The sequence below is a fragment of the Dufourea novaeangliae genome, unplaced genomic scaffold (genome assembly GCF_001272555.1).
Source record: "Dufourea novaeangliae isolate 0120121106 unplaced genomic scaffold, ASM127255v1 scaffold55, whole genome shotgun sequence".
Lineage (NCBI taxonomy): Eukaryota > Metazoa > Arthropoda > Insecta > Hymenoptera > Halictidae > Dufourea > Dufourea novaeangliae.
Genome location: NW_015373934.1, coordinates 1,285,095 through 1,308,773, shown reverse-complemented (window position 1 = coordinate 1,308,773; position 23,679 = coordinate 1,285,095). Strand labels below are relative to the sequence as shown.

The following is a 23,679-nucleotide window of genomic DNA, read 5'->3' as shown; positions in this document are numbered from 1 at the left end:
AATGGTCAATAGACAACTTTTTTTCACATTTTGTACAATTTTTCATCCCCGGCGTGAACGTGAGGATTTAACCTCTAGAGATCGTCAGTATCAGAGAAATGCGTGTGTTTGTGTCGTAATATTCTTGTGCATTTTGTTTTTTTTTTCTGTTCGGTGTGTACTTAAGCCTCCGAAACAATCGACGCGCGATAACGATTAATCGAGGTGTACTGGTAACACGGTATACCGTCAAGTTTCTATATTTTTTAACCGATAATTTACAAAAACTGTCTTTCATGTGGTGTATACGTTGTTTTTCTTGTCTTTTTTTTTTTTTGAGGGGGAATTTAGAAGGATGTCATCTGGCAGAGATTGAGACTTATGCTGTTAGCGAGAGGACACTAAAGGTGCGTATCCACTTGTTGAGTATCCCCTTTATTGTATCACTGTTGTATATCAATGTGGATGAGGGCAAGCATTACATCGTTGCGTAAAAAAATATATGGTGATACGATACGGTGATACGCAACAAATGGATACACACCTTAACAAGGAGAGGTCCCCGTGTATCGCTGGCTTTTTAATGAGGTTTTAGCACATGTTCGGAATGTTAAAACAAATGCTAGTTATTTCAGTCGCATATGGCCGTTAGTTTGACATACACTTAACGTTAAGGTTGTCGCCTATACACAGGGTGTTACCGAAGTGGTGGTGCAACCCTAAGGAATGTGACCATCTTCGATATCTCACTCGTTTTTGAAGATATAAAAAAATGTGTAGTTCCGAAGCACACCCTGTATATAGACTACGACTTTAACATTAAATATCTCCAGAACTAATGACCTTACGCGATTGAAACAAATACCACTAGTTTCAGAATTTCAATCTTTATCACTCTGCAAAATCTCATTAAAAAAAGCCATTGTTACATTTGGGGACACCTTGCGAGAAAAAAGGGAGAGGAGCACAACAATGTTGCACGACCATATGTATTCCGCTTGCAGAGGAAGGGAACCTTGAAGAGTCACTTAGTGCCTGCCTTTTACTAGAGTAACTCGCGATACTTCAAGAAAAAAAAAAAAACACTGCCCTGTAAATACCATGAACCACACACACGCGTACAAAATGGACAGGACTCCCAGAAAGCACACGACGTCTAATGACGCCTTGAAGACGGTTTAAAGGCGCCTTAGACCTAAAATAGCCGTAAAATGGGCGTTTTTAAGGCGTCATGTGCTATCTAGAAAGGGACAGATGAGATCTGGGACTGGGAAGAGTCGGCTGACGCGTTTCACGAAGATCACACACACACACACACACACACACACACACACACACGCGCGCGCGCGCGCTGCATCGCGAACGTTGTTGATGTCAAGATTTTCAGGGTTAAACCGTATACATATGTGGTACATTCGGGGGTCGCGTCGAGAATCGTTTGATCGATGCAACCGCCGTGGGAGAACACACATGTGTTGACCCTGACGATCCTGCGGCCCCTATTATGTGTCTAGTCTCGGAAAAGGACCTCTGCATTATTCTCTGATTTTATATAAATAACGATCCTTTTTTGTGCTGGCGCAAACGTGTACGTACTACTAACGGAATAAAATCTTTATATATGAGACACGCGTGTGACATGTTCGAACGACGACGCCTGGAAATGGAGGACTATGGTCTGATTTTTTATGATTTTAGGTGAGATACATTTCAGCAGTCTGGAAATCGATGTTGTTCAGAGATCTTGGTCAAGAAATTTAACGATGGGTCAATTATGTTTCATTATCGGAATGTTATCTTTTTATCGGTAGCATAGGGTACGAGCCGTTTCGCCTGGCCTGAAGCGCATCGATCGCACACGACACTGCCCCTCGACCCTAAAAGCGACATGGGGCGCTGTTTGACTAGTGCGAAGAACGTATTCGTAGATACTCGGAACAGCTACAACGGTACCGATAATTTCGAGGATTAATGACAATAAAAAAATCCCCAACTGTACAGTACCTGTAGATACTAATTGTTTCTACATTCAATGATTCATGTTTTCTTTTTTTTAAATCTTACGGGGTAACAGAGAGACTTGCTTCTCTCCTGGCGCAGACCCGAACGTATCAACTCTGTCACCCTGTATCACTCGTCGCTACACTCTTGCATGCAGTCACAAATTCATGCAATATTCTCAGACAGAAGAAGAAAATGCATAAATTCGTACAATACTGTCTTGACAGAATAAAGAAATGCTTGTTTTACCAGCCATGAATGGTCGATTGTACAAAGAAAAATATAGTCAATTATATTCTACCAGAGGAGCGATTTACCCTTCAAGCAAGTACCATGAACGACCTCGAAGAGCACATTTGCCTCTTCACTGTACTGTGCAATTTCAGATATATTCTACAGATTCTACAGGACAAACAGTAAAAAAAAGAACAGAAAGAAAGTGAGGCACTGCAAGTCACCAACGTTTAATCTTTCTAATTGCATCTCCCCTGCCCCTGAAGATCCTTCATCGTCATCAACGTCGAGAATCGGTTTCTCAAGGAATCGATCGAAACGCTGCGACGGGGGTGGATTATTCGTCCATGCAAGAACTCGGACAGGGTAAATAGTATCAACGTCGTGGCGAAAATATGTTCGATTACACGGTTGTACATCATCCCCCGAATAATAGACAGCGACCACAAGGTGGCAGCTCGTTATACGAGCACCATTACATTTTTTCCTTTTACCTTTGAAACTTTACGACCGAACGGGGGGATCGTGACTAATCCAACCACCCTGGGGGGAAACGCGCGCGCCCCTACCACAGCCCGTTAAATCCGCAGACACGAACGCGTGGACTACGGTGCCCCCTGTCTCTCTTGGATCATTCTTTAATCCACTTTCGCATCTTCTTCGTCGTTTTCTACGTTTTACACTCCTATCACTGATCGTGTCGCGTAGCTGTGTCACCGATTACTCCGTGAAAATTCCAAGAAACCTTGTTTCATGAACAACCCTCGTTAATCAACGTTTTTTTCGATCGGAGACCGAGGTCTGATAAACGTGATCTCTGAATATTCAATTACAAAGCCACAGGTTCCAGGAGGGTAAGGTTCCTCGTGAAGTCTATCGTCCCTTTTGCTAATCCCTGTCATCCCTTTAACATTCGACACTTTTTACAGGGTCGACCTTTCTCGACACCAGAGTTGAGCAGAATTTTATTTAAATAGTACATGAATAAAAAGCAAACATTTTTTTTTAAATAATTAAACAAGTTTGTTTGAACAAAATATCATTTAAAAATCTATAATCAAATATTATTTTTTACTCTTAAAAGAAAATTTAGAGCTGAATGGGTTAATAAGGGTAAATACTCGTTTGCTAAGTATCTATTCATTCAAGAGGAAGCATTACTTTATTATAAAAAATTGGGAATTCAACGATAAATTAATTACATATAACAAAGTACTTTTCTTTTATATCTTATTCGTTATTCAAAACTCTTTACCTAGATAATGAATTTGCCCGTCACTGTTGACCTCCCGCCTGGAATATCATACATATGCACCCTCGGTTAATAAGTCCGTGGACTCCAGCTGTGCAAGGATCGAGATACGATTTCACAAATCTTCCCGTGAAGTCCCATACATACACCTGTGACCCCAAGTTTATACAACCAAAGATGACCAAATTCATTATCTAGATAAACAATTCCGAAGAAAAGATAAAAATAGGTACTGCGCCATTTGTAACTAATTCTATTTGCCAATTCCAATTTCTATAACAAAATCATACTCGAATGAGTCGACACTAGGCAAACAATTATTAACCCCATTAACCAATGATCGTAGATCCCTCTACTTTTCACAGGGTATTTATTCGAAAATAAAATTCTGTCCAACTCAGTACACGAACCCTGTCGACAGACGGAAGGACCATAAAAACCGTGAATCCGAATTACCATCCACCGACAAAACATGGATCGGTGGTTCCTCAAGGGTCTTGACCTGGACGGTAAACAATGAACCCATAATACAAACTACGTGATCACGACCGTGCGCGTCAGAATTAGCAAGCTCGAGTTTAAAAGATGGCGGGCAGAGGGCTCGCCCGTGGCCCGTAACGAGCAGTCTGCACCCCTGGCTCGCGGTGGCTGGTTGGTTGGTCGGTCGGTCGGTCAAAAAGGGGGTGGCGTGTGCGCGTCGTTCGGGAAGCAGCGGCAGCAGCGTGAGCGATGAGTAGGACGTGGTAGGACGTCGTGGATCGACGTGCGTCGGTGCAGAGGGCCGAGAGAGCGTGTCTCTTGCGGTGCACAGCTGGCACGGACCGTCAAGATGTAAGCTGTCGGGAGCAGAGAGTCGTGTGTGTGTCCCCCAACGGTAGCCGCTGGCCTAGGGCTGAGAAGAACGAGAGAAGAACGCCCGAAGTGGAGAAAGAGAAACGACGAGGAGAGCGAGAAAACTGGGCCGCCGATCAAGGGAGGATATGGTGTAGCGGGAACCTGGGAGATCGATTGCTTCCCGATAGCTGGCATGGAGGACACGGGACTGGGGTAAGTGCGGAGAGAGAGACACACACCGGGGTGTTCACCGTGGTGTGGTCCGTTTAAAGGGGTGCGTTCTCCCGTGCCTGTATTCGACAGAATTCGACAGGATCGATCTTCAACGGGAGACCCCCTAGATTTGGGGAGAGACAGAGATCTATCAAAGATGACGACTCTCTCCGTGTGACTAAATGGTTCTTCGACTCACATACTTGGTGATATACGGATATATCGATACGGAAAGGAGAAGTGTTTATTAATCGATACGCTATATCGAGCATCGACGTGTCGCGTTTGACCGTATTCCGTGTGTCTGACAGGTTCTCGATGAGGATGAGGTCCTCTGTTATACTGCCCAGTGTATCTCGGTCAGGCTGGTTCGGATCTTCTTTTTCTTGTTCCTGAAATGTCTTCTACGATATGGCTGGTAGATAGTATGTTCCAGTGCTGATAGTTAGTAGATATCCTCCAGTGTCCCTGTGGTTCTTCTCGAAGGAATTCGAGGATCCCTTAAATAAAGGAGATAAAGGAAACCGTGCAATCTTTTTCGTGCATAGGGAATAGTGTCCCTTCACCCCCATTGTCTTCTTGTTTGTCGATCAGTGACCGGCTGGTTCGTCTTCAGCATGGTTTAGAAATGACGTCGATTGATTCTGGATAAAAAATGCATCGATGAGTTCCAACGGATACACGATTCTCTCGTAACGTTGCTTCTGTGTCACGGTTCGACCGAATCTTCCTGTGATCGTTTAAGTGTCCCACAAGCGAGAGCACCCGCGATCGTTCTTCCGTGGAATTCAACCCCCTCGAATGGGGACACTCGGGGAAGAAACTTCGTTGCGCCGTTTTCTCGGAGAAGAAAAATCTAAATGTAAATCGCGAAGATCCACGAACGAGATAAACGAGAGACGAGAAACCCCGCACGCTTCTGTGCTCGCGAGTATTGGACCGTTTGTTCAGTGGAAAAAAAAAACAGTAGAAAATCGAGGATAGGTGTAAATGGAGCGTATCGTAAAGACATTTCGAAAAGGTTTTTACTTCTTTCTATTCTATAGGTCGAACCCTTAGAAAGTTACGTGAACCTCTTTTAATGGCCCCCTGTTATGAATCATAAAACCTTGGATTTGCATATACATTCGCGGTATAATTATTATTGCCAACGGAGGTCCTGAATAAGTATTATCCGTGGAATATCAAAGTTCAAGGAGGCGATTCTTCGAAGACGCATGTAATCCGTGGACTACGGTACACCTCATGCATTTATGGATCGTCGAGATTTATAATGAAAGTTCAACAACGTTCTTATCCACCGTTACAGAAATTAATTCTACAGAGATACGAATAAAACGCCTGCGGGCCTTATATAGGGTGAAACAAAGAGAAAGGGTTCATAATTTCTGGAGGTAGGTAAGTACTTGCCAAACGATGAAAAAAAGTCCTAATAAACGTGGGTGAAAAAATTAATCTTTTCAAAATTATCAATACCTTTTTTCAGTTAAAAAATTTAAGTATTCCCTCAAAAAGTATATTTTACAAAAATGAAAAAAAGGAGCCTATTTAATATCGATATTTTCGGCTTTAAAACAACAAGATATAATATACATATGTATATGTAGTCTGGGCATTAAAGGGCTAATCGAAACAAAAAGTAGATTATAACTTTGAAAATATTAATTTTTCGACCCACATTAATTCAGACTTATTTTCATCATCTGGCAAATACTGCCCACCATAGAAGGATTAAACCCTTCTTTTGGGTTCACCCTGTATATCTCGGAAGAAACGCATGACGTTTTCCTGAAAAATACGTAATCCCATTAGTTACGCGCGTTGGTGTGTGTTAGTGTTTCGTTTAAAGGTATAAATATCAGTAGGTACGGATTAAACAAGAGACAGGATTATTTATGCAGGTCAGATAAGAGAAAGAAGGTTACTTTATGGACGTAGCACGGTATCTATCTGGCGTCGACTGGCACCAGGGAGCCAGCAATCGCCGCCTTCCATCGCTCTGACTCAACCCCCTGGGGGACCGACCGAGGTCACATCGTTGCCCCCGCGGAAAAGCAACGTTTCACTTAACTTTCCTCGTTCCAGAAGCCGAGTCCTCGACGATTCTTTTCTACCGGTTCGATCGGTCGATTCGCCGAGATCGTTCACCGCGAAAGGTCGTTCGTTGGAAAGTTTCCAACGTTAATAGAGTCAGTTCCGCGGCACCACCCCCCTTGGAGCGCGAAAAAGTTGTTAGGGGCCATTTACGTGAGGGCTCTAGCCGAGGACCCCTACAGCTTTCGAGCTTCCCGCGGAACGCTTGAACACGCTGAAAAAGTCGCTTTCGCGACGTTTCACACGTGGAGATCTCGTTTACGACCCTCCATCGCGTGTCTAATTCGCCATAGGGCACTTCTTAGTTACGAACTGTTCCAACGACGCCACTTCCCCACCCATCGTTTCGATCCATCGAGAGAACCACCTCCCCCTTTGGGTCTTCATTAGGTGCATCGATGATGACCGATCCACCATTTTACTTTCACTGGGGTGACGATCAGAGCAATCTCGTAATTCTTTATCTATTTAGAGAGATCCTGAGGGGGTCTCAGAAAGGAAATATTGGTCTGAACCGATTGAAGGATTTAATCAGCGACGAAGGGACACGTTTCAGTAATCCCCGATTGGACCCGTTCCATTGGTCGAAAGATTAAAGTGTCTTTCCAGATATCGGAGAATAGGATCGTGGAATGCGTGACGGTCAACGGGGATGAATATTCCAGTAGTAGCCATTGACTTTTCGTTTACTGAGAGGTCAATACTCAGTTTATAGCAAGCTGTAGTCGATTATTTATCGGTATTCTCGGTATTAAGTCCTCTACTCGAGAAATGCCGTTCATCGTCGTTTCAATCCACAATCTCTCGTCGTTTTTCCTTTGAAAGCTTTCTCACTTCTTCCTATTCGTTCGACGTCGTTCTAAATTCACGTGGAAGCGAGACAGAGCCTTTCAACGACGGAAGGATCGAGACACGGCAGGTTGATGGGATTGAGCATGAGGGGGGCATGGAATTGAACGGTCTAACTGCGTCAATGGGTTAAGGAGAAACTTAAAGCTACCCTCTTGCTCGAAGGAATGCTCGTCTAAACCATGATGCACTTTGGCCCGCTTAGAGTCGGATGATCCGGGGATCGATCGGAAGGAAAAAACACATTTCGAACCGGAGGAACCACGAAATGATCTTCTAACCGTGTCCGATGGGGGATCCAAGAATAATCTGGTTGTACAATTTCCGGTACAGGTGATTCCTGTCGAGTACATGCGTTCACTACCGCGTGCAAAGAATTGATACATGTATACTATCTAAATTTAACCGGTGGAACGACATCATCTCCCTTTTTTCGAGCGTACATAACATTGTGGGGTCGCTCGGGACCCCCAACGCTTATAAAACCAATGAAAATGTACAGAGAATTCGATTTTCTCCATACCATATTGAACTGATAACAACGTAAAGTAAAAAGTATTATATTGTACCTTTACACTGTAACAGCGTGATAGACACAGGATCGATAAATCTATAGTTTCACACAGTCATCAGTCTGGGGTCGAAGAATGGAACAGATATTTACTGAGATAATCCTGTTAAGTGTCTCATTAACATTCACCACAGAACAATATTTTCCTCAAACTTCATTAAAATAATCGCTTCATTGTGTTCGTACGTGCATAAAATCGGGAGTTCATTAGTTACGTCACCCGATATATTTCACGGCGAGACACGCAAAATCCGTCGGACCATCAACGGTGTGAAATTCACCGCGAAATTTCGACCGACAACCGAATCGATTCTCGAAACGAACGGCCGTTTCGTTGCGATCGATTCCCCCCTGCGCGCGGTACAATGAAGTCCATTTACAAAATGAAAGTCGAGTTTCCTGGAATTGGGCGGGGTTGCAACATTGCGAATACCCGATCGTCGCCTTTAACTCGATTAATCACCGGAGCCGACTAACTGCCGCGTTACCGTTTTCCAGACAGGCAGAAATTAGGGCTACGGTTGCAAAAATAACGAAGCTGATTTCCCCAATCCCGCACGATAAATATATCCGATCAATTGCACGCCCGGCGAATCTGGTCTCCCTCCTACTTCCGCGGACCGGACCGTAACGACAGGGACGAAACATGTGGACGCGACTGAATATGGATCGGGAAGTGCATGGCTCTCTCGAGGCTAGAGGGGCTTAAAGCACGATATGTACCCGTTGCCACGGAATCTTTTAAAGGGTGGCGGTCGATTAAGCCGTGAGAGAGAGAAAAAGAAAGAGCCGGTTCGTGAAAGAATTCAACCCTCTGTGTTTCCGCGAACCGTTCGAATACTTTCCCTTTCTGGGGGAATTCCTCTCAACTCCGCGAGAAATGTAATCTCGATGGGGGGTAAGCGAATTTCAACCGAAGCGAAATTGAAATATTTGAGAATTGTACGGATTGCTGTACGATAATAATAGAACGATCTTGTGGATCGGTTATAATACACAGACTCGAGGCTCTTATCTTAACCTACGAATGATTGGCAGTCGCCTTTATCCCATGAATTATAGACATTTTAGTGCTGCCTGGGTCCAGATAGACCCCTAATTATCTGTCTTTCGATATGTTTTAGAACGAATCTCCTCGAAATACGCTGGTTCTCTTATAAAATGTTAATATTACGACGACCGATAATGCTACAGTGGCGTCATGTGATTTTGTCTACTGGTAGTTTTCAGATGTTTCAAGTTATTGAATTTTTCTACAATACATAGGAAACCTATTTTTCGTTGTGTGTTCGTTCAGTGGTGAAAGTTACGCACGAAACAATGTAATCGGTCGTCGTAGGTTTAATATAACCTATACGCTTTAGTTCGATTTCCGCAAGCCCGAATATCTGTGTGAAATTTCTAACCAAATTGGATCCAGACACCGAATCCTGAACTGTACTGGATCCAGACACTCGCGTAAAGATTTAATCGTACAAAATCTTATTTACATACCTTTTCATCTGTTCGATTCGAGTTCATCGAGAGACAGCAGTGCAACACGTTAGTCAGCTTCAATCAGTTATTACGAGTCTCGACGAGGCAAACGAAGCCCTCGAGAACTCCAGGGTCGAATTCCTCATCGTCACCTGAGAATTAACAGGTTAACCGTCTAACCAGCACGTTTAGACGTTCACGGCTCGGCAGAACCGCGAGCGAGCTTGTCCTCTTCTTCCCGCGACGGTTATTCGTAAAACTCGGTAGGATTTCGTAACCATCGTGGGTATGACGCATCGATGCTTCGAAAAGGGATCCCACGTCCTGACGTTGCGTCGACAGCTACGATTGGCCCCGTCCAGCATGTACGCGTCGCCGTTAACCAGTCGAGAACTGTGTTTCCTCGCGCGGTCAGCTTGTACACGCGGGTGTTCTCTGCATCGTGTTCGATGGAAAGAACGAAACGTAACAATCCGACAGTTATTCATCATCCACAAGAAGAAACGTTGTCTAGTTTCGTCGGTACGGTGAATCTCTTTCCCACGCAGTTTCTCGTTCACTTTGATTATCGAAAGATCTCATTGGACGACAGGAGGCGAGAGGAAAAATTGTGAACCGCCGGTTGCGATAGCGCCACCGTTCTATGTGTTGTTTACCATGGGGCTGTAGTTTTCTGAATCCATGGAAATGAACCTCGGTCGGTACGAAAATGATATCGTAAGTCTCGAGTTTCTTTCTCTCAATTACTCCGGCGATGATCCCGCGGGCAGTGCCTTTTTTTGCGCAGATGAAATCGATTCGTGAAATATCTAGAATGGGATCGGGAATTTTCGAAAGTCGTCTGATGAAAAAGACGTTTATAAATAAACGGGACGCTCCGGGGATAGCTGCGCAATAAGTCTCGACGTTTTACCGTCCCCTGATAAAATACAACCGGACCGTTATTTCTATGGGGTCCTGCGACGATTAGACATTCGATCGTGTTTCTCGAAAAATCTCTCGATAGTCGATTCCTAAAGGCGAATTTACACGGTTCACTTTGATCGACAATGTGATCGAATTTAACGAAATTTAAAGAACAAAAGAGAATTTTGTACATTACCTTTCGATCAAATTTCGTTGAACATTTTTATCGAATGGAAATTTACACTGCTGGCATTCTTTTAATTTTGTGAAAATCAATCGCCTTGTTTAACCAAAGTGAACAGTGTAAATTCGCTTTAATGATCGAATTCGAAACGGTTGACGGTCGTGTACAGTGACAAAATAACTAAAACACAAATAACGCTTGCAAATTAGAGGATTGAATGTATGTGCAAGGTGTTCAATAATTATAACGTTACGAGATGCTATTGGTGTTTAGTGGAACGAGCGTTGGTGACTTGTTGAGACACGGTGAGCTGCCAAATGGTAGAGATCGGAGAGATGGGCAAGTTCGTTTGTGTAGATAAAGCGTTTGAGGTAAAAATAGATAAAGTATTTCCTTTTTGAATCAGTAAACGTGGTTGAGATTGATTAAGTAATAGAACTCTTACATCCTATTGAGTCATCGCATAAGTTATGCGGCTTTAATGAGAATTAAACTTGAAAAGTATGATTCAACGCGATCGCCGCTTATCTGCTTGTCGTATATTACTGTTTCACGTAGAGACGTTCAGATAATGTTGCGTCGAATATTCACGAACGTAGATTAAACATGTCCGATTATTACAAGCGTGACAAACACACGTATTCTGTGCCATGTTGTACGCGTTTAACAGGGCAATTAAGACAACAATAGCAGTAAAAAAACATCCCAAGTGTACGAAGGGATTATTAGATGTACAAATACATATTCCAAATTTTGTTTTTAGCAGTTAAAAAAAAGTTGCTTTTCCTATTCTTTTACATATATGTAGCTGTGACATATAGCTATTAAAAATAACATTTAATTTGGAAGAAGGCCCTACATAACCTTAAAAAATATAAAGTGCATATCCCACACTGCATTCCTTGCGAATTTTAACAAGGAGAAACCAAATCGTAGCAAAACGAAGGAACCACGTCGCCCGAGCGAATCGACGTGAAAATACGATAATGAAAATGAGATTTCGTTGCGGGTTATAGGCGAACGTGCTAAAGGTGAGGCGGGCCAAGATGGCGGGTAGCGGGGGGGTATAAATCGTGGATAGTACGATGCAGCGGGTGTCGTTTCATTATTCAACGGGCGGGGTTGTTCATTTGCTCGTGGAACGATTATCGGGCCGGGGCAAGCTCCTTCTCTCGCGTTTAAAAAAAGAAAAGGTACCGCTAACAAGCCTTCTCTATTTATAGCGCTCGGTTGCCGTGTGTACACAGCATCGAGAACGCGCGTTCCGGCAGATTTTCCGATTTTCTCCCTGGTAGGATATGTACATTCCCTCGTAGTTTGAGCTGGCTGTCTGACCCGTGACCGATCCTCCGTCAACGACTCTCCTTCCGGAAGCTAATCCAGGATCTTCCCATAACCGCTTTTAGTGTAAAAATCCGCTAATAGTATCTCGTTGTCGCTGATGATTTTTCAGTAGCACTTTCGTGTTATTATACCAGATGTTGGGGTAGGTTTTTTTTGGGGTTCAGAGGTATGGGTCTCCTATCAGTTGGTAAATTTATTTTAAGTACTGAAATAAATGTTAAAACTTAATGTTAATTTGATGTCAATTTCAGTAATTCCCGTGGAATGGCTTCGCAGTTCAATGGACACGGGTTACTGCGGAACAGAGAACCGACATTAGCTTCCTAAAGACGGGAGAGAATTTGAATGCGAGGAGGGGACTCCCAAGGAGATGATTAGTCCTTTTCCCACGTGTCGGTGGAAGACTTTTGCTCGAAGCCTCGAGAGATTGTCTTCCACAGTTCAATTGGACGCCGACCTAAGTGCAGATCCACCGATAACGGACGAGAAATCGTCGTTATCGGCGAGGCCAGCGTGAATCGCGATCGTCTAGTACCTTTTCTGGGGGGAAGGGGGCGCTATTAGTTTCCCTTCGCTGCGCCACTATCTCGTTCGCGACCCTGTTTCTCTTCCTGTTCTCTTTCTCCTTTTCGCGAATCAAGACCCGTGCCTTCTTTCCGGGCTAGACACTTTTCAGGTATTGGCAGGATTCCATGCTCTTGCGGCCACTCCCACGCATTAACCGACCTGTCCACTTACACAGACCGTCGTGGTCTCGATAAACCTGGACTCGAACGTGGATGACGGGTGAAAAATCAACGGATCTTTGATTGACGCTTGACTTGGAGGAACACGTGATCGGTATTACAGATGCTAGGACGACTTTTCGGTAATAGGTTTACTTAATCCTTTCGTTCCCACTATTGCTGTATGTCAAATTACGAAATAGCTATTAATATGAACGTATATAATAGTGTCTAAGCTAGCCCCATTGGCTCCGCCATTGTAGGTTAAGATTACTAGAAGTCTTCTTGCATTCTTTCGGTACGTTTTACCGATTTCTGGGTAAATACTTATTGAAATTTCAATACCGTATTTGTCCTTCACTTGCGAGTTTCCAACAGCTTGTTTGCGTGCATTCTCATCTTCTGACGTCATCGGTCCCTGACGACCCCTGTGGCGCCACTGCAGCCGTTCCCTCTACCCCACTGTAACCTATACATATACTATAATATCCACTCTCTCCTATCAGCCTGTAAACACTTTCATATCCATTATCTCTTCTGGACAAACCGCACGAGTATTCGAGTGTCACGAAGTTCGGAAAAATTTATTCTGCAAGAGTTTCCCGTGACAAAATGTGGACGAGATCGAATCGTTCCGCTGGCGAAAATAAGGGAAAAGGGTTTTCGCCTGGTAGGCTCTCTCGACCGATTACAAAGCCGTAGAAGCGATACAAAGACCGTTTTAACGGGGGTCCGGACAAATCTAACCGAAAACCAGGGGGCGGGGCCCGTAGACCGTAAGCTAATCTCTTTGAACTTGTCGCCTGGAGGAATAGAGTCCGCAAACAAGCAAGCATTTTCGAACAGCCGAGTCTCGCGCAACCCCTTGTCGAACTGTGCACGCTTCTCCACAAGCCAAACCGACCACGAAATTGCGTTCGAAAACTCCAAAGAATTGTGTGGCCTCTTGGTCGCAAAACCGGTCGAGTAGTATAAGTCAGTGGCTGGTTAGACGCGCGTCAGAAGGGATTCGTCGCTCGCCGTATAAATAGTCTTGTGTTGCAAAGATTTCCATTATTCTTCATTCAACATTTCGGTAATTATTCTTCGACTCCATGTACGTTATTAATATTTTCCTCGGCATTTAATATTTTAATTTTTCATTTAAATTTAATTTAATTTAATTCTTACGGGTAAGAACCCTTATCTACGATATTTTACAATATAAAGGATGTTAAATGTTCTTATCTATCTAATATAGTAAAGTACATGAAAATTAGTTTTTTAAAGTTGCTGAGTGAATTTGAAAAAAAAATCTATTCAGTCGAAATTTGCGGTGCTGCAAATTCTGGTAGTAAGATATTCTTTCGAATCGCAGGGTTAAATATTACGCATTACGATAAAAAAAACTCAGAAAACTTCAAAGAACCAATTATTATATTGTATGACCTACTCGATATCGAACAGCTTTCGTTTGAAACGTTTTATTGTACAAGTAGTTCAGGAGTGGGGTTAGGTAGTACAGTGAAGTGACTCACCCCGTGTATTATACAGTTTAATTTAATGGACATTCAACGTTGGTAGCTTTAGTGTTAGTTTCCGAGAAGACTAGTAACACCCGGTTCGTTGGGAATATTACCTCTTCTGTTGAACACGAACGGATCGATTTAATCGCAAAAGTTCGTTAATGAGCACATATCTCTTTCCATTTTCCCGAGAATTCAACGATGATCGTTAATCAACGATAACTCATCGGACCAGTTAATCGAGCCCCTCCGGTTGTTCAGAATTCAAAACTGTGGCTCGTGGAACGTAAATCATTCGATACCAGTCGGGAACGGAAGAACCCGTGTTGGAAACTTTTGGAGAACTCTGGTCCCACCTTCCAGAGAATCTATTCTAAATCTAGACCGGTTTCCCTCGGCCTCGGGCCAAATTCTCCGAACTTCAAGGATATTACCAGCGCGATAGATGGATCACTTTTTCGTAAGTTTTCCTCCCGTTAAGTTGGGCTCCACCCGTTTATTTGTCCAGTCTTTCGATTTCATTCCTGTGGTCTATCTACTCTGTTACAGACTAACGACGGAAGAACGATTTAAATTCGAAATCTCCGTATCCCAATCGTTGGCTGTGTCGATCGATCGATCCTCGTCACGCGGAAGAAGCGTCGTCTAGAAGGTTATTTCGCCGAGTAGGCGAACGGTTGAGCAAGGGGTGTGGTTTAACACGTTGAACCCAGAAGATTCAGTCTGAGCCCCTCGAGGCTCCGTTGCTAATTGGCTCAGCGTATCAACGACCTTTACTTAACATCGCCAGTTTCCTTTTTTCCATGCCAACTTCTTAACGCAACGACGACACGCAAACTTCCTTACTTTACCTGAATTTAATTCATATTATGTTGGATTTGTATTCTTCGAACCAATCAGACGTACGTAGCTTGATTAACTAAACATTTTTAAAAAATGGAGTTAAAACAGTTAAGAACTCGACCGACGAAATAACACCTTGATCTACGAGACTTTGATAAACAGGAATCTTTCTGAGGGAAGTGTAGGGGATGAAAAAGACTCGGCGATTTACTTTTTAAATTGTTAGAATCTATGAAACTTTCAGAAGTTCCAGAAACACCCAAACATCCTTCGTTCGCCAAACGTTTCTTCTTCTCCGCTTCAAATTCACCCCGTGCAATTTCGAATAAACTTTCAAACGAAATCATTCGGCCCCCCTCCCCCTTGTGAATTCTGTTTCAAAACGGAACAACAGAATGGAATTGCAAACCGACCCGAAACGGATCGTTTCTCGTCTTTCTCCTGTTTCGTAAAGTTCCTGGAATATTTTCAACTCCATCGAAATAGGGTCGTGTAATAGGATTCCGGAACAGTCCGAGGGTACAGTCGAATATCAAGTTTATCGAATCAGCAGACCTGTTCGCGGAGATTCGGTGGATCGGGGAAAGACTTTGAGCAGTAATTTTGCAAAATGAACTGCCAAGAGAACCACAACTTTGTTCGGGAACTGTTGGCCTCCCGTTTACGTCCATAAATTTCACCTACTCGAGAACTTTCTTGGACGCTTCCTTGGAAGAGGACAGGTTTCAATCTCGTCAAGAACCAACCGCGTCGATTAATTCTTAAGAGAAATGTTTATGAGATATGTTTTCTTTTGGGAGAGTTGTGCCAATCTATGCTGCAGTGTTGCACGCATTTAGTCGAAATGTTTTCGGACACCCTGTGTAAGGGCTGTTCATCTGTATAGAGGTGGTTCGATGGGGAAAAAATTGGAGATCAGGTGCTCGATCAGCGTCGATTGGTGACGAGAGAGACCCTCGATGTCCCGTGTTCCAAACGACGTGTCACGAGCTAATCGGTTCGTCCTTCGGGTTAAACGTTCTAACGTCGACTCTGATTAGCTTCTTTCGTAGACTTCGAAAAGAAGATCCGTGAATGGAATCTATTAAAAATGGGGACGATACTGTGAATGGAAGAAATATAGTGACTCAATGGGACTTCGTTAGGTGTAGTTAGGGCACCAGTGTCGAATGTTGTCAATGGTTCAGAAGTGGATTTTCGTTTGACTACCCCCTCGTTTTAGGCTCTGACCCCAATGAACGATCAACAACCACCGTCAATCACGGTTTCTATTGGACAACGGGACGAGTGGGTCTGTCGATAAAAAAAAAAAACGAAAGTCACTATATTTGTTCCACTCGCGACAAGTGGGATCGACTAAAGTACAGGGTGTTCTTGCAGCATCATCGAGGGCTGAGCTATCGGGAATAAAATATGGCGTCAGGATTACCGAGCGCTCATCAGAGGAAGCTTGGACCAGCGCCGATAGCATCCTTCGAAGACCTGTCCGACGAGGTGGAAAACGTGAGTCCTTCCCTGTGTCCTCCCTGAAGTGTCCTATCTTTCTCTGAATCGGCCTGTCTGCCGAGATATCCACTCTCTCACAATCTCTCCCTCTCCCTCTTTCTCTCTCTCTTTCTCTATCGAGTCTCTTCGTCGAGGATCTCGGCGATTGTGTATTCGCCCACACGTGTTCAAGTCTGTTCCTCCTTCGAAAAATCGAAGCTCCGCGTGTTCCTGAAGCAGGCTGACCTGTGTCCATCACCAACCAACCAACCACCATCACTACCACCACCACCACAACCACACCCCAGTGATTGTGACCCGAGCGAAAAACCAGCCTTTTACGAATTTGAATGCAGGGGGAACCGGTCGCGCGAATGCCAGGCATCGTCGAGGTGACCACGCCGGCTACGCCTGGCAGTTCGCTAAAGACACCCAGCACACCGCGTATTGACATCAGCCGGGCGAGCAGTTCCTCCCACCATGAGGACAGTAACTCCAGGGACTCGACGCCGGAGAGGGAGCTACTCGCAGGTAATCATCGTGATCCTTAAACGAAGAAGAAGTACCGTGGACTCTAATTATAGTACTGTGACCTTCGTGTGATCTTGTGTACAAAAATCCACAATTTGAGATTACACTTTGAGCATTTCTTGAAATAAATTCCCTGCAAATCAAAAGCAAGTCAGATACTAAAGGTGCTTGCGTTTGGTGGGAGATTCTGTATAGTAGAAAGACCTCGAACGGTAGTTTCCAGCAGCCCCCTCGATAAGACGACCATCCCCCAACGACACAAACGCCAGTATTTTTCCGTACGCCGCTCGTTTACGCGTATCTCGCGTAAACAAACGACAATTTCCAACGGGATGCGTCGAGGAACGGAGGGTCGGTGGCACGAATCGATCGCGACCGGGACACATACGTTCGTCGCGGCGCCTCTGAACTAATCTAAACGGTCCCGCGAGATAACGCCAGCTCGATTCCACGTTTCTGCGTGGAACCACGAATTAATACAGGTCTCCTCGAGTTACAACACGATGGGAAGGGAGGGGACTCGAGGGGGACACGCGGTTGCGCCGGGAAGTTTGCCCTATATTCGAGTGGCTTTTGTCGCGCGACACACAAACGTGGTAGACCTTGTTATCCTGTAGGAAGAAGCAACACGTTCACGGTGTCTCTGGTGGAGTATTGCCACTGGTCGTGTTGAACAACGGTTGAATCTGACGGGCAACCAGAAACCACGAAATATCACGTAAATACAGTATATTATCGATGAGTGTCTCCAGGTGTAGCGGTGGTTTTTTTAATGAGATTTGATACAGCGATAGAGCTTGGAATTCTGAAGCCAATAATATTTGTTTCAACCGTATACGACCATTAGTTTATGAAATATTTAATGTCCGGTGCCGAGGAGACATCAAACTCTTATCGATGATTCACTGTGGTGTGTTCATTTCTACGTTAATAATTGACCTAATAATAGTGTGATGATGAGTGAAGTTTGCTCAAGATTTAGTACCTTTACTATTACGATCGATCTTAGATACTTTACCCCTAAAGTCTGTTGTCGGACTAATTTAGCGTTTGCTTGTCACCACTGGTACCTTGTATCTAGACGATTCTTAGTCTCTAAAGACGTTGCTCGATGTAGCGGTAACGACTTGCTGCCTAGTCGACACTTAGCACCCGTTTATCGAACCACCCCGTATACGATTGTAGACAGTCTGGAGTAGAAGTACAGTTGAAACCTGGTCGCCCCTAGTGAGTAGCTAGTGTTCCAATCGCCTAGACTCGTTGCTGTCGCGCGGTAGATCGGTCGCAGTACACAGGAACAATAGGTTAAACGTGTTCCACGGTTGAACTATTCCAGGCGGCGAGCCCCCAGCTGGATGCAAGCTGACGCTCGGTTACAAGGAGGACGCTCAAGATCTGAGATCGTCCACGGAGGAGCTGGACCTCCAAGATCCTATCCACGAGCAGGATCTGAAAAGGGAGTCGAAGAAGCTGGCGAAAAGACGGAAAGAGGATGGCTCGTTATCGGACTACAGTAGCAAACAGTTGGAAAGAGAACGAAAGGATAGCAATTGTTCCGAGATCGTGCTGTTGAACATCAGCGGTAGGACATCGAGGCTGTCCTCTGTTGGTAGCCAGGGTTCCGGAGCTTCCGGGAAGCTTTCTGTGGTCTCGGCCACTTCCTCCAGGTAAGAGGATCGTACCCATCAATCGGATTAGTCGATTGGAAACGTGTTCGACGAGCTAAACGATCGATTTCGACTAGATCACCGAGTCCGCACAAATGTCTGCTGGAGACCTCGTTCTGCGGGAGCAAGCCTACCCTAGCCGACAATCTCATTGAACCATCGAAACCGGAGACTGACGACTTGGAGAAGATTCTGTTGAAACGGGAAGCTGACACCACGAAGGCGTTGATCCCCGAGAGCATAAGGGTCTCGATGGTCGACGGGAATCTGAAGGCAGATCCTCTGGACAAACCCCGACGCCGTGGACGCGAGGAGAGGAAGGAGATCTTCAAGAGGGAGGTGGAGATCACGAAGAGATTCTTGGAGAAGGTCAATATAGAGGTGAGCGAACGGAAAACAGAGATCTTCTTGCGCAGGATCGACTTCGTTCTGGTCTAAGACTGCGTGAACCCTTCAGGTGCCGATCGTGAAGAAGCCAGCGGATACGCAAAGCACGACGTCGCAACAGTCGTCCAGTAGTCTGGCCCAGGAGCTTCAGAAACCGGTGACACTGGATTTCACTGACAAACGGAAGAAAACGCAGAACTTTAAGGAGATCGTTTCAACGACTCCGACGACGAGTAGCGCGACCGGAAGCCCGAAGTTGCCCAGGCATCAGAAAGTACGCGATCTAGAGGGCTCCCGGACGCCTAGCCCGTCTTCCGTTTCCAGGAAAAGCAGCTTCGCCTCTCTGTTCAAGGTATTGTGGACCTTGTAGGCCTCTTGTAGTCTTCGATGCGACTGAACGAGCCTCCTGGAGGATCAGCTTCCTCTATGTTTCATTTCAGTAACAGTAATAAGTCTTCCAAAACGATGTGCAGTAAAGTTTTGATTAGTGCCCGAAAATTGGGCTTATGAAGTAGAGGAATTGATTCTTAATTAGTTACACTACTTATATATAATCATAATTTTGTTGGGGCTGATCGGTTGGTCTCCCAGGAGGGCCGAACGCATTTTCACTTATACGCTTACCCGCTTCATCTGGTCCACACAACGGATTCCTGGCTTTGTCTTTGTAGAAGACCCGCTAAGCTTTTTCTGCGAAGAATCTCCCCCCAAAAAAGACACTGCATGTTCTGACGATCCGCGTGTTCAACTTTTAAGGGCCGAACAGACAGCAGTGTGTTGAGCCCAGAATCACCGTCGCCGAGCACGAAACCCCGACGTAGCCTGACCTCGAAGATAAAGGACACCACGGAGAGTCTGCGCAGCAGATCGAAGTCCCGCGAACGGGTCTCCGTAGACAAAGGGTCGAGCCTGAGACGGGACTCGAAGAACAAAAGTGTGTTCTCGTCGACGTTGAGCCTTTTCAAGAAACGGGAACGGAAGAAGAGCTACGACGAGGCGATCGCCGGTGTGACCTGCGGGACCGAGCTCGAGAATACGGACGACGGTCATCATCCGTCCCTTGAGAGTATCGGGAACGTGGAGTTTCGGTTCAACACGGATCGGGAGAGCCACAAAGAGGACTCGATTTTCATAAGCCTGCACGCAGACGACAGGAATTACGAGGAGGCTTTGCCCTCTGAGAGCGTCTCGATACCCCTCGAAACCCCGACGAAATTGTTGGACGAATACGAGTCTGAGCCCCGTACCGGGAGTATCGTGACCGAGGTCTCGATCGAGCATCATCCGATACCCTCGAAGATCAAGACCGAGGCACAGATCGAAACCACGTCGAGAAACTATTCGCGGGACAGTCAGGTGTCGCGCAGCATCTCGAAAGACTCTGAGATCTCGAGGAGTTCCTCCAAGGACTCGAAGCTCAGTGCTCACGGTAAAACAGCTGAGACCGCGGCGAAACCGTTGCCAGGTCAAGACAGCAAGCCTTCCACAACGGAGCACCGGGTGTCCAGCAGCTCGTCGAGAGACTCGATCACGAGAAAAGAGATCACGAAACCGAAACGGAAGAGCAAAGAGGTGCAACCGATCGAACCGCCACCGCCGCCGGAGAGGATCGTCGAGAACACGCCCGCCAAGAAACAGACGAAGGAACAATTGACCAAGAATAAAGAGAGCAGAAAGTCGTCGGAGCTGCTCGACGACGGGATTCGACCGGAGGAAGGCCTCGCAAAGGCGCCCAGCGTAATCTCCGATCTGGATCACAACAGCTCGGAATCGGAGAGGGACTCGGAGATCGAGTTCGTCAGGAACAAGGCGGAGAAGCTCGTGCAAGAGTTGCCTGACGAGAGGAAAGGCTTGTTCTACGAGGAGAGCTTCGAGGAGGATCTACCTTATGTACCCACTACCTTGCCTCTGGAGAAAAGCGTGGCTGTGCCGATGCTGCCTGTGAAACAACGACTTCAGGAAGTAAGGTGCGTGACGGAGAACATTCTCGATAAAGAAATCCTTTGTCGTACTCTGTTTGTTACATCGCTGGGCCTTGTTAGATCTCATTAAGAGATTGCCTTATAAGAAACCCTCGTGTTTTCCGTTTCTGTAAATTCCACAAGTCTCATCGGTTATATTCTTTTATCCAGAACGATACCCATCGAGAGGCCGCGGTCCACGACGCCCATCAATCCAACGCTTCTCGACGAGTTCGTGATGCATACGTCCCTCGACGAGCGTCGGATCGAGAAGATGAAGATCTCCCTGCCGCGCGAGGACAGTCGCAAGCTGAAGAGCCCGCGGAAGCACGCGGCGAATACGTTCTCGGAGTTCGCTGGCAAGGTGACCGACGGGGGCCGAAAAGGCGCGGGAAAATCACCGAGTCCACCTCCACTGCCGCCGAGAGCACCTGCCAGACCGAGCAACTGGATCAATTTCGAGGAGATACCGGAGAAGAGGAAAGCACCGAAGAGGATCCAGACGATACCGCGCGCGGACGACGAGCCGAAATCGGGCGGGTACAGCTACGTGCAGCCGGAAGAGTGCAGGTGCGGCCGCCATATTGACCCGTGAAACGCGTTGTTCAATCGGGAAAGACAGATCAACGAGAATTTCGACGGACACCATACGGTCGTCTCGGAATGTAAATTTTGTATCGTTGTCAGACCACTCTTCGCGATCACGGTTCCCATGGAAATGTAGATTTTATATCATTACCATAACCTTATTAGCCATGACGACCGTGGTCACGGTTTCCATGGAAAGGTAGATTTTGTATCGTTACCATAACCTCACTTTCCGAGACGACCGTGGCGGAGGCGGTTCTGCACGCGCGAATAAATCCAGGAAATCGATCGACAGGTGCGAGTGTCACGAGGAATCGCGGCGAGCGTCGCTGAGAGAGGCGACGGCGGCGACGACGACGACGACCAGGACGTCGTCGTCCTGCAGCAGTAACGGCGAACGTTCGTGCAACGGAGACAACTGTACGTTGCCGGCCACGGGATCGGTGGATCGTGCCAGCATCGTCAGGTAAACCCGCCCGGGTACGATCGTCGATCAGAAGCCGAACCGTTTCCGTAGGGCAATCGTTGATGACGCTAGTGATGAAGTAGAAGTCTGTTTCTGTACTTTCAGTGACAGCTCGTTGGAGTGTAGCCTGAGCACCGACGAGGGCGCGCAAACGCTACTTCTCGCGGACACGACGTCGAGACCGTTCGGCATGGACCTCGACGTACGGTCGAACAGGTCCAGCATCGTGTCCCAGGACGAGACTGACGAGATCCAGCACTAATAATAGTATCACGGCACGCCTCTTTCCCCTCGCCTTGTCCTCCATTTAAACAGATTTGCATACTCCTATCCTCTCGTTGGAACTCCTCCGGCCGAGTTCTCGTTGCCCCCCCCCCCTCCGATTTTCTAGCGTTGGAACTCGTTTTAAGTCGAAGGTGATCGTCGACGATGATGCCATCATCGTGAAAAAGACGACGTCCGATCGATTTGAACGGAAATACGAGACTCGTAAGTGACGTTCCGGTATAGATTTCTTTGCTATTCGTCTGTCGAACGTTGAACACTTGTACATAACCTTTTAATAGTCGAACGGTTACCAATTTTCGCGTGATTATTACACTAAGAAGAACGTGTAACCCCTTCCACGAGAACTCGTTCGTCTCCTCGTAATTTAGAAATTCACGTTACCTTTTACGGACAGAAGCATGCTTGCTCGTACGCGCACGTTGACCAAAATGCTTCCTTAAGGATAACAAGAAAAAACAAATACACACATACATAAGCGATATCGGCCGTGGACGGTGGCCCGTGGCCGTTAGAACTCATCGACCAGCTTCATATCATGTAGATAGACAACATAGCTCTGTAAGTGTTTTTTCCGCCGAGCTGTAGAGAGGCATATACGCGTCAGATGGAATTTATCGAATGTTGAAAGTACTAGCGATCGTTATCGTGGCACCAGTTACTTGGTGTCGTACCAGCGACTAGTGGCCATCTTCTCGACTTTCGTGCTCCTATGGATCCTTGAAATACACCACGAACGCAGTGTTCCTATACTGAATTCACAGATAATAATTTAATTTATTTTCAGATGTAGTCGCTTATTGGTAGACACTGCGGAAAGTTTATGCAAAATCACAATTTCCAATTTTTTACATGAATTATTGTTTCTGTTATAGGTTCGTTGTGTTCGAAGTATCCCCAGGAAACTCGAATGAAAGTACACTACCGGCCAAAAGTATGGCGCCAGGTCTGATTAATTAAAGAGAAATATTATTCGATAAAGACTTGAGAAAATTAGTGTGCTAAAACTGATTGGAAATAATTTGTATATCTATTGATTCTGTCAGTTTTAACTATTATATATATCGTAACAGAATAATAACTTACTATTCCAATAATGAGCTCTGATTTCATACTTTTGGCCGGTAGTGTATAGAGATGGTTCTCTCCACACGCACGGAAGTCGACGAGATAGATTGTTCGCATAGTTTCGTTGATTGCGTTCATGGATAGATCGTAAGAGTATTGTGCGCGAGTGGTTGGAGTATAATTGTGTGCACTTCATATCCCATGAAACACGAATTTTCTTCCTCTTTTGAT

The 23,679-nt window shown here is 45.6% G+C and overlaps 1 protein-coding gene across 1 annotated transcript; it reads left to right on the top strand.

Moving 5' to 3' along the window:
• Positions 1-4,455: 4,455 nt before the first annotated feature.
• LOC107195247 (uncharacterized protein DDB_G0284459) lies at positions 4,456-22,466 on the top strand. Its single transcript, XM_015585050.1, has 10 exons — positions 4,456-4,513; positions 16,391-16,513; positions 16,852-17,026; positions 18,363-18,693; positions 18,771-19,074; positions 19,151-19,432; positions 19,837-21,047; positions 21,213-21,611; positions 21,925-22,095; positions 22,201-22,466. Exons 2-10 carry the CDS (start codon positions 16,424-16,426, stop codon positions 22,355-22,357), a joined length of 3,120 nt encoding a protein of 1,039 aa, XP_015440536.1. The 5' UTR covers positions 4,456-4,513; positions 16,391-16,423; the 3' UTR covers positions 22,358-22,466.
• The last annotated feature ends 1,213 nt before the right edge of the window (positions 22,467-23,679 follow it).

Bases quoted from the DNA above. Each gene is read 5' to 3' on its own strand.
- LOC107195247 (XM_015585050.1), top strand. From the start codon at position 16,424: ATGGCGTCAGGATTACCGAGCGCTCATCAGAGGAAGCTTGGACCAGCG. The intron at 16,514-16,851 runs GTGAGTCCTTCC...ATTTGAATGCAG, and splicing joins TGTCCGACGAGGTGGAAAAC to GGGGAACCGGTCGCGCGAAT. The intron at 19,075-19,150 runs GTGAGCGAACGG...TGAACCCTTCAG, and splicing joins TGGAGAAGGTCAATATAGAG to GTGCCGATCGTGAAGAAGCC.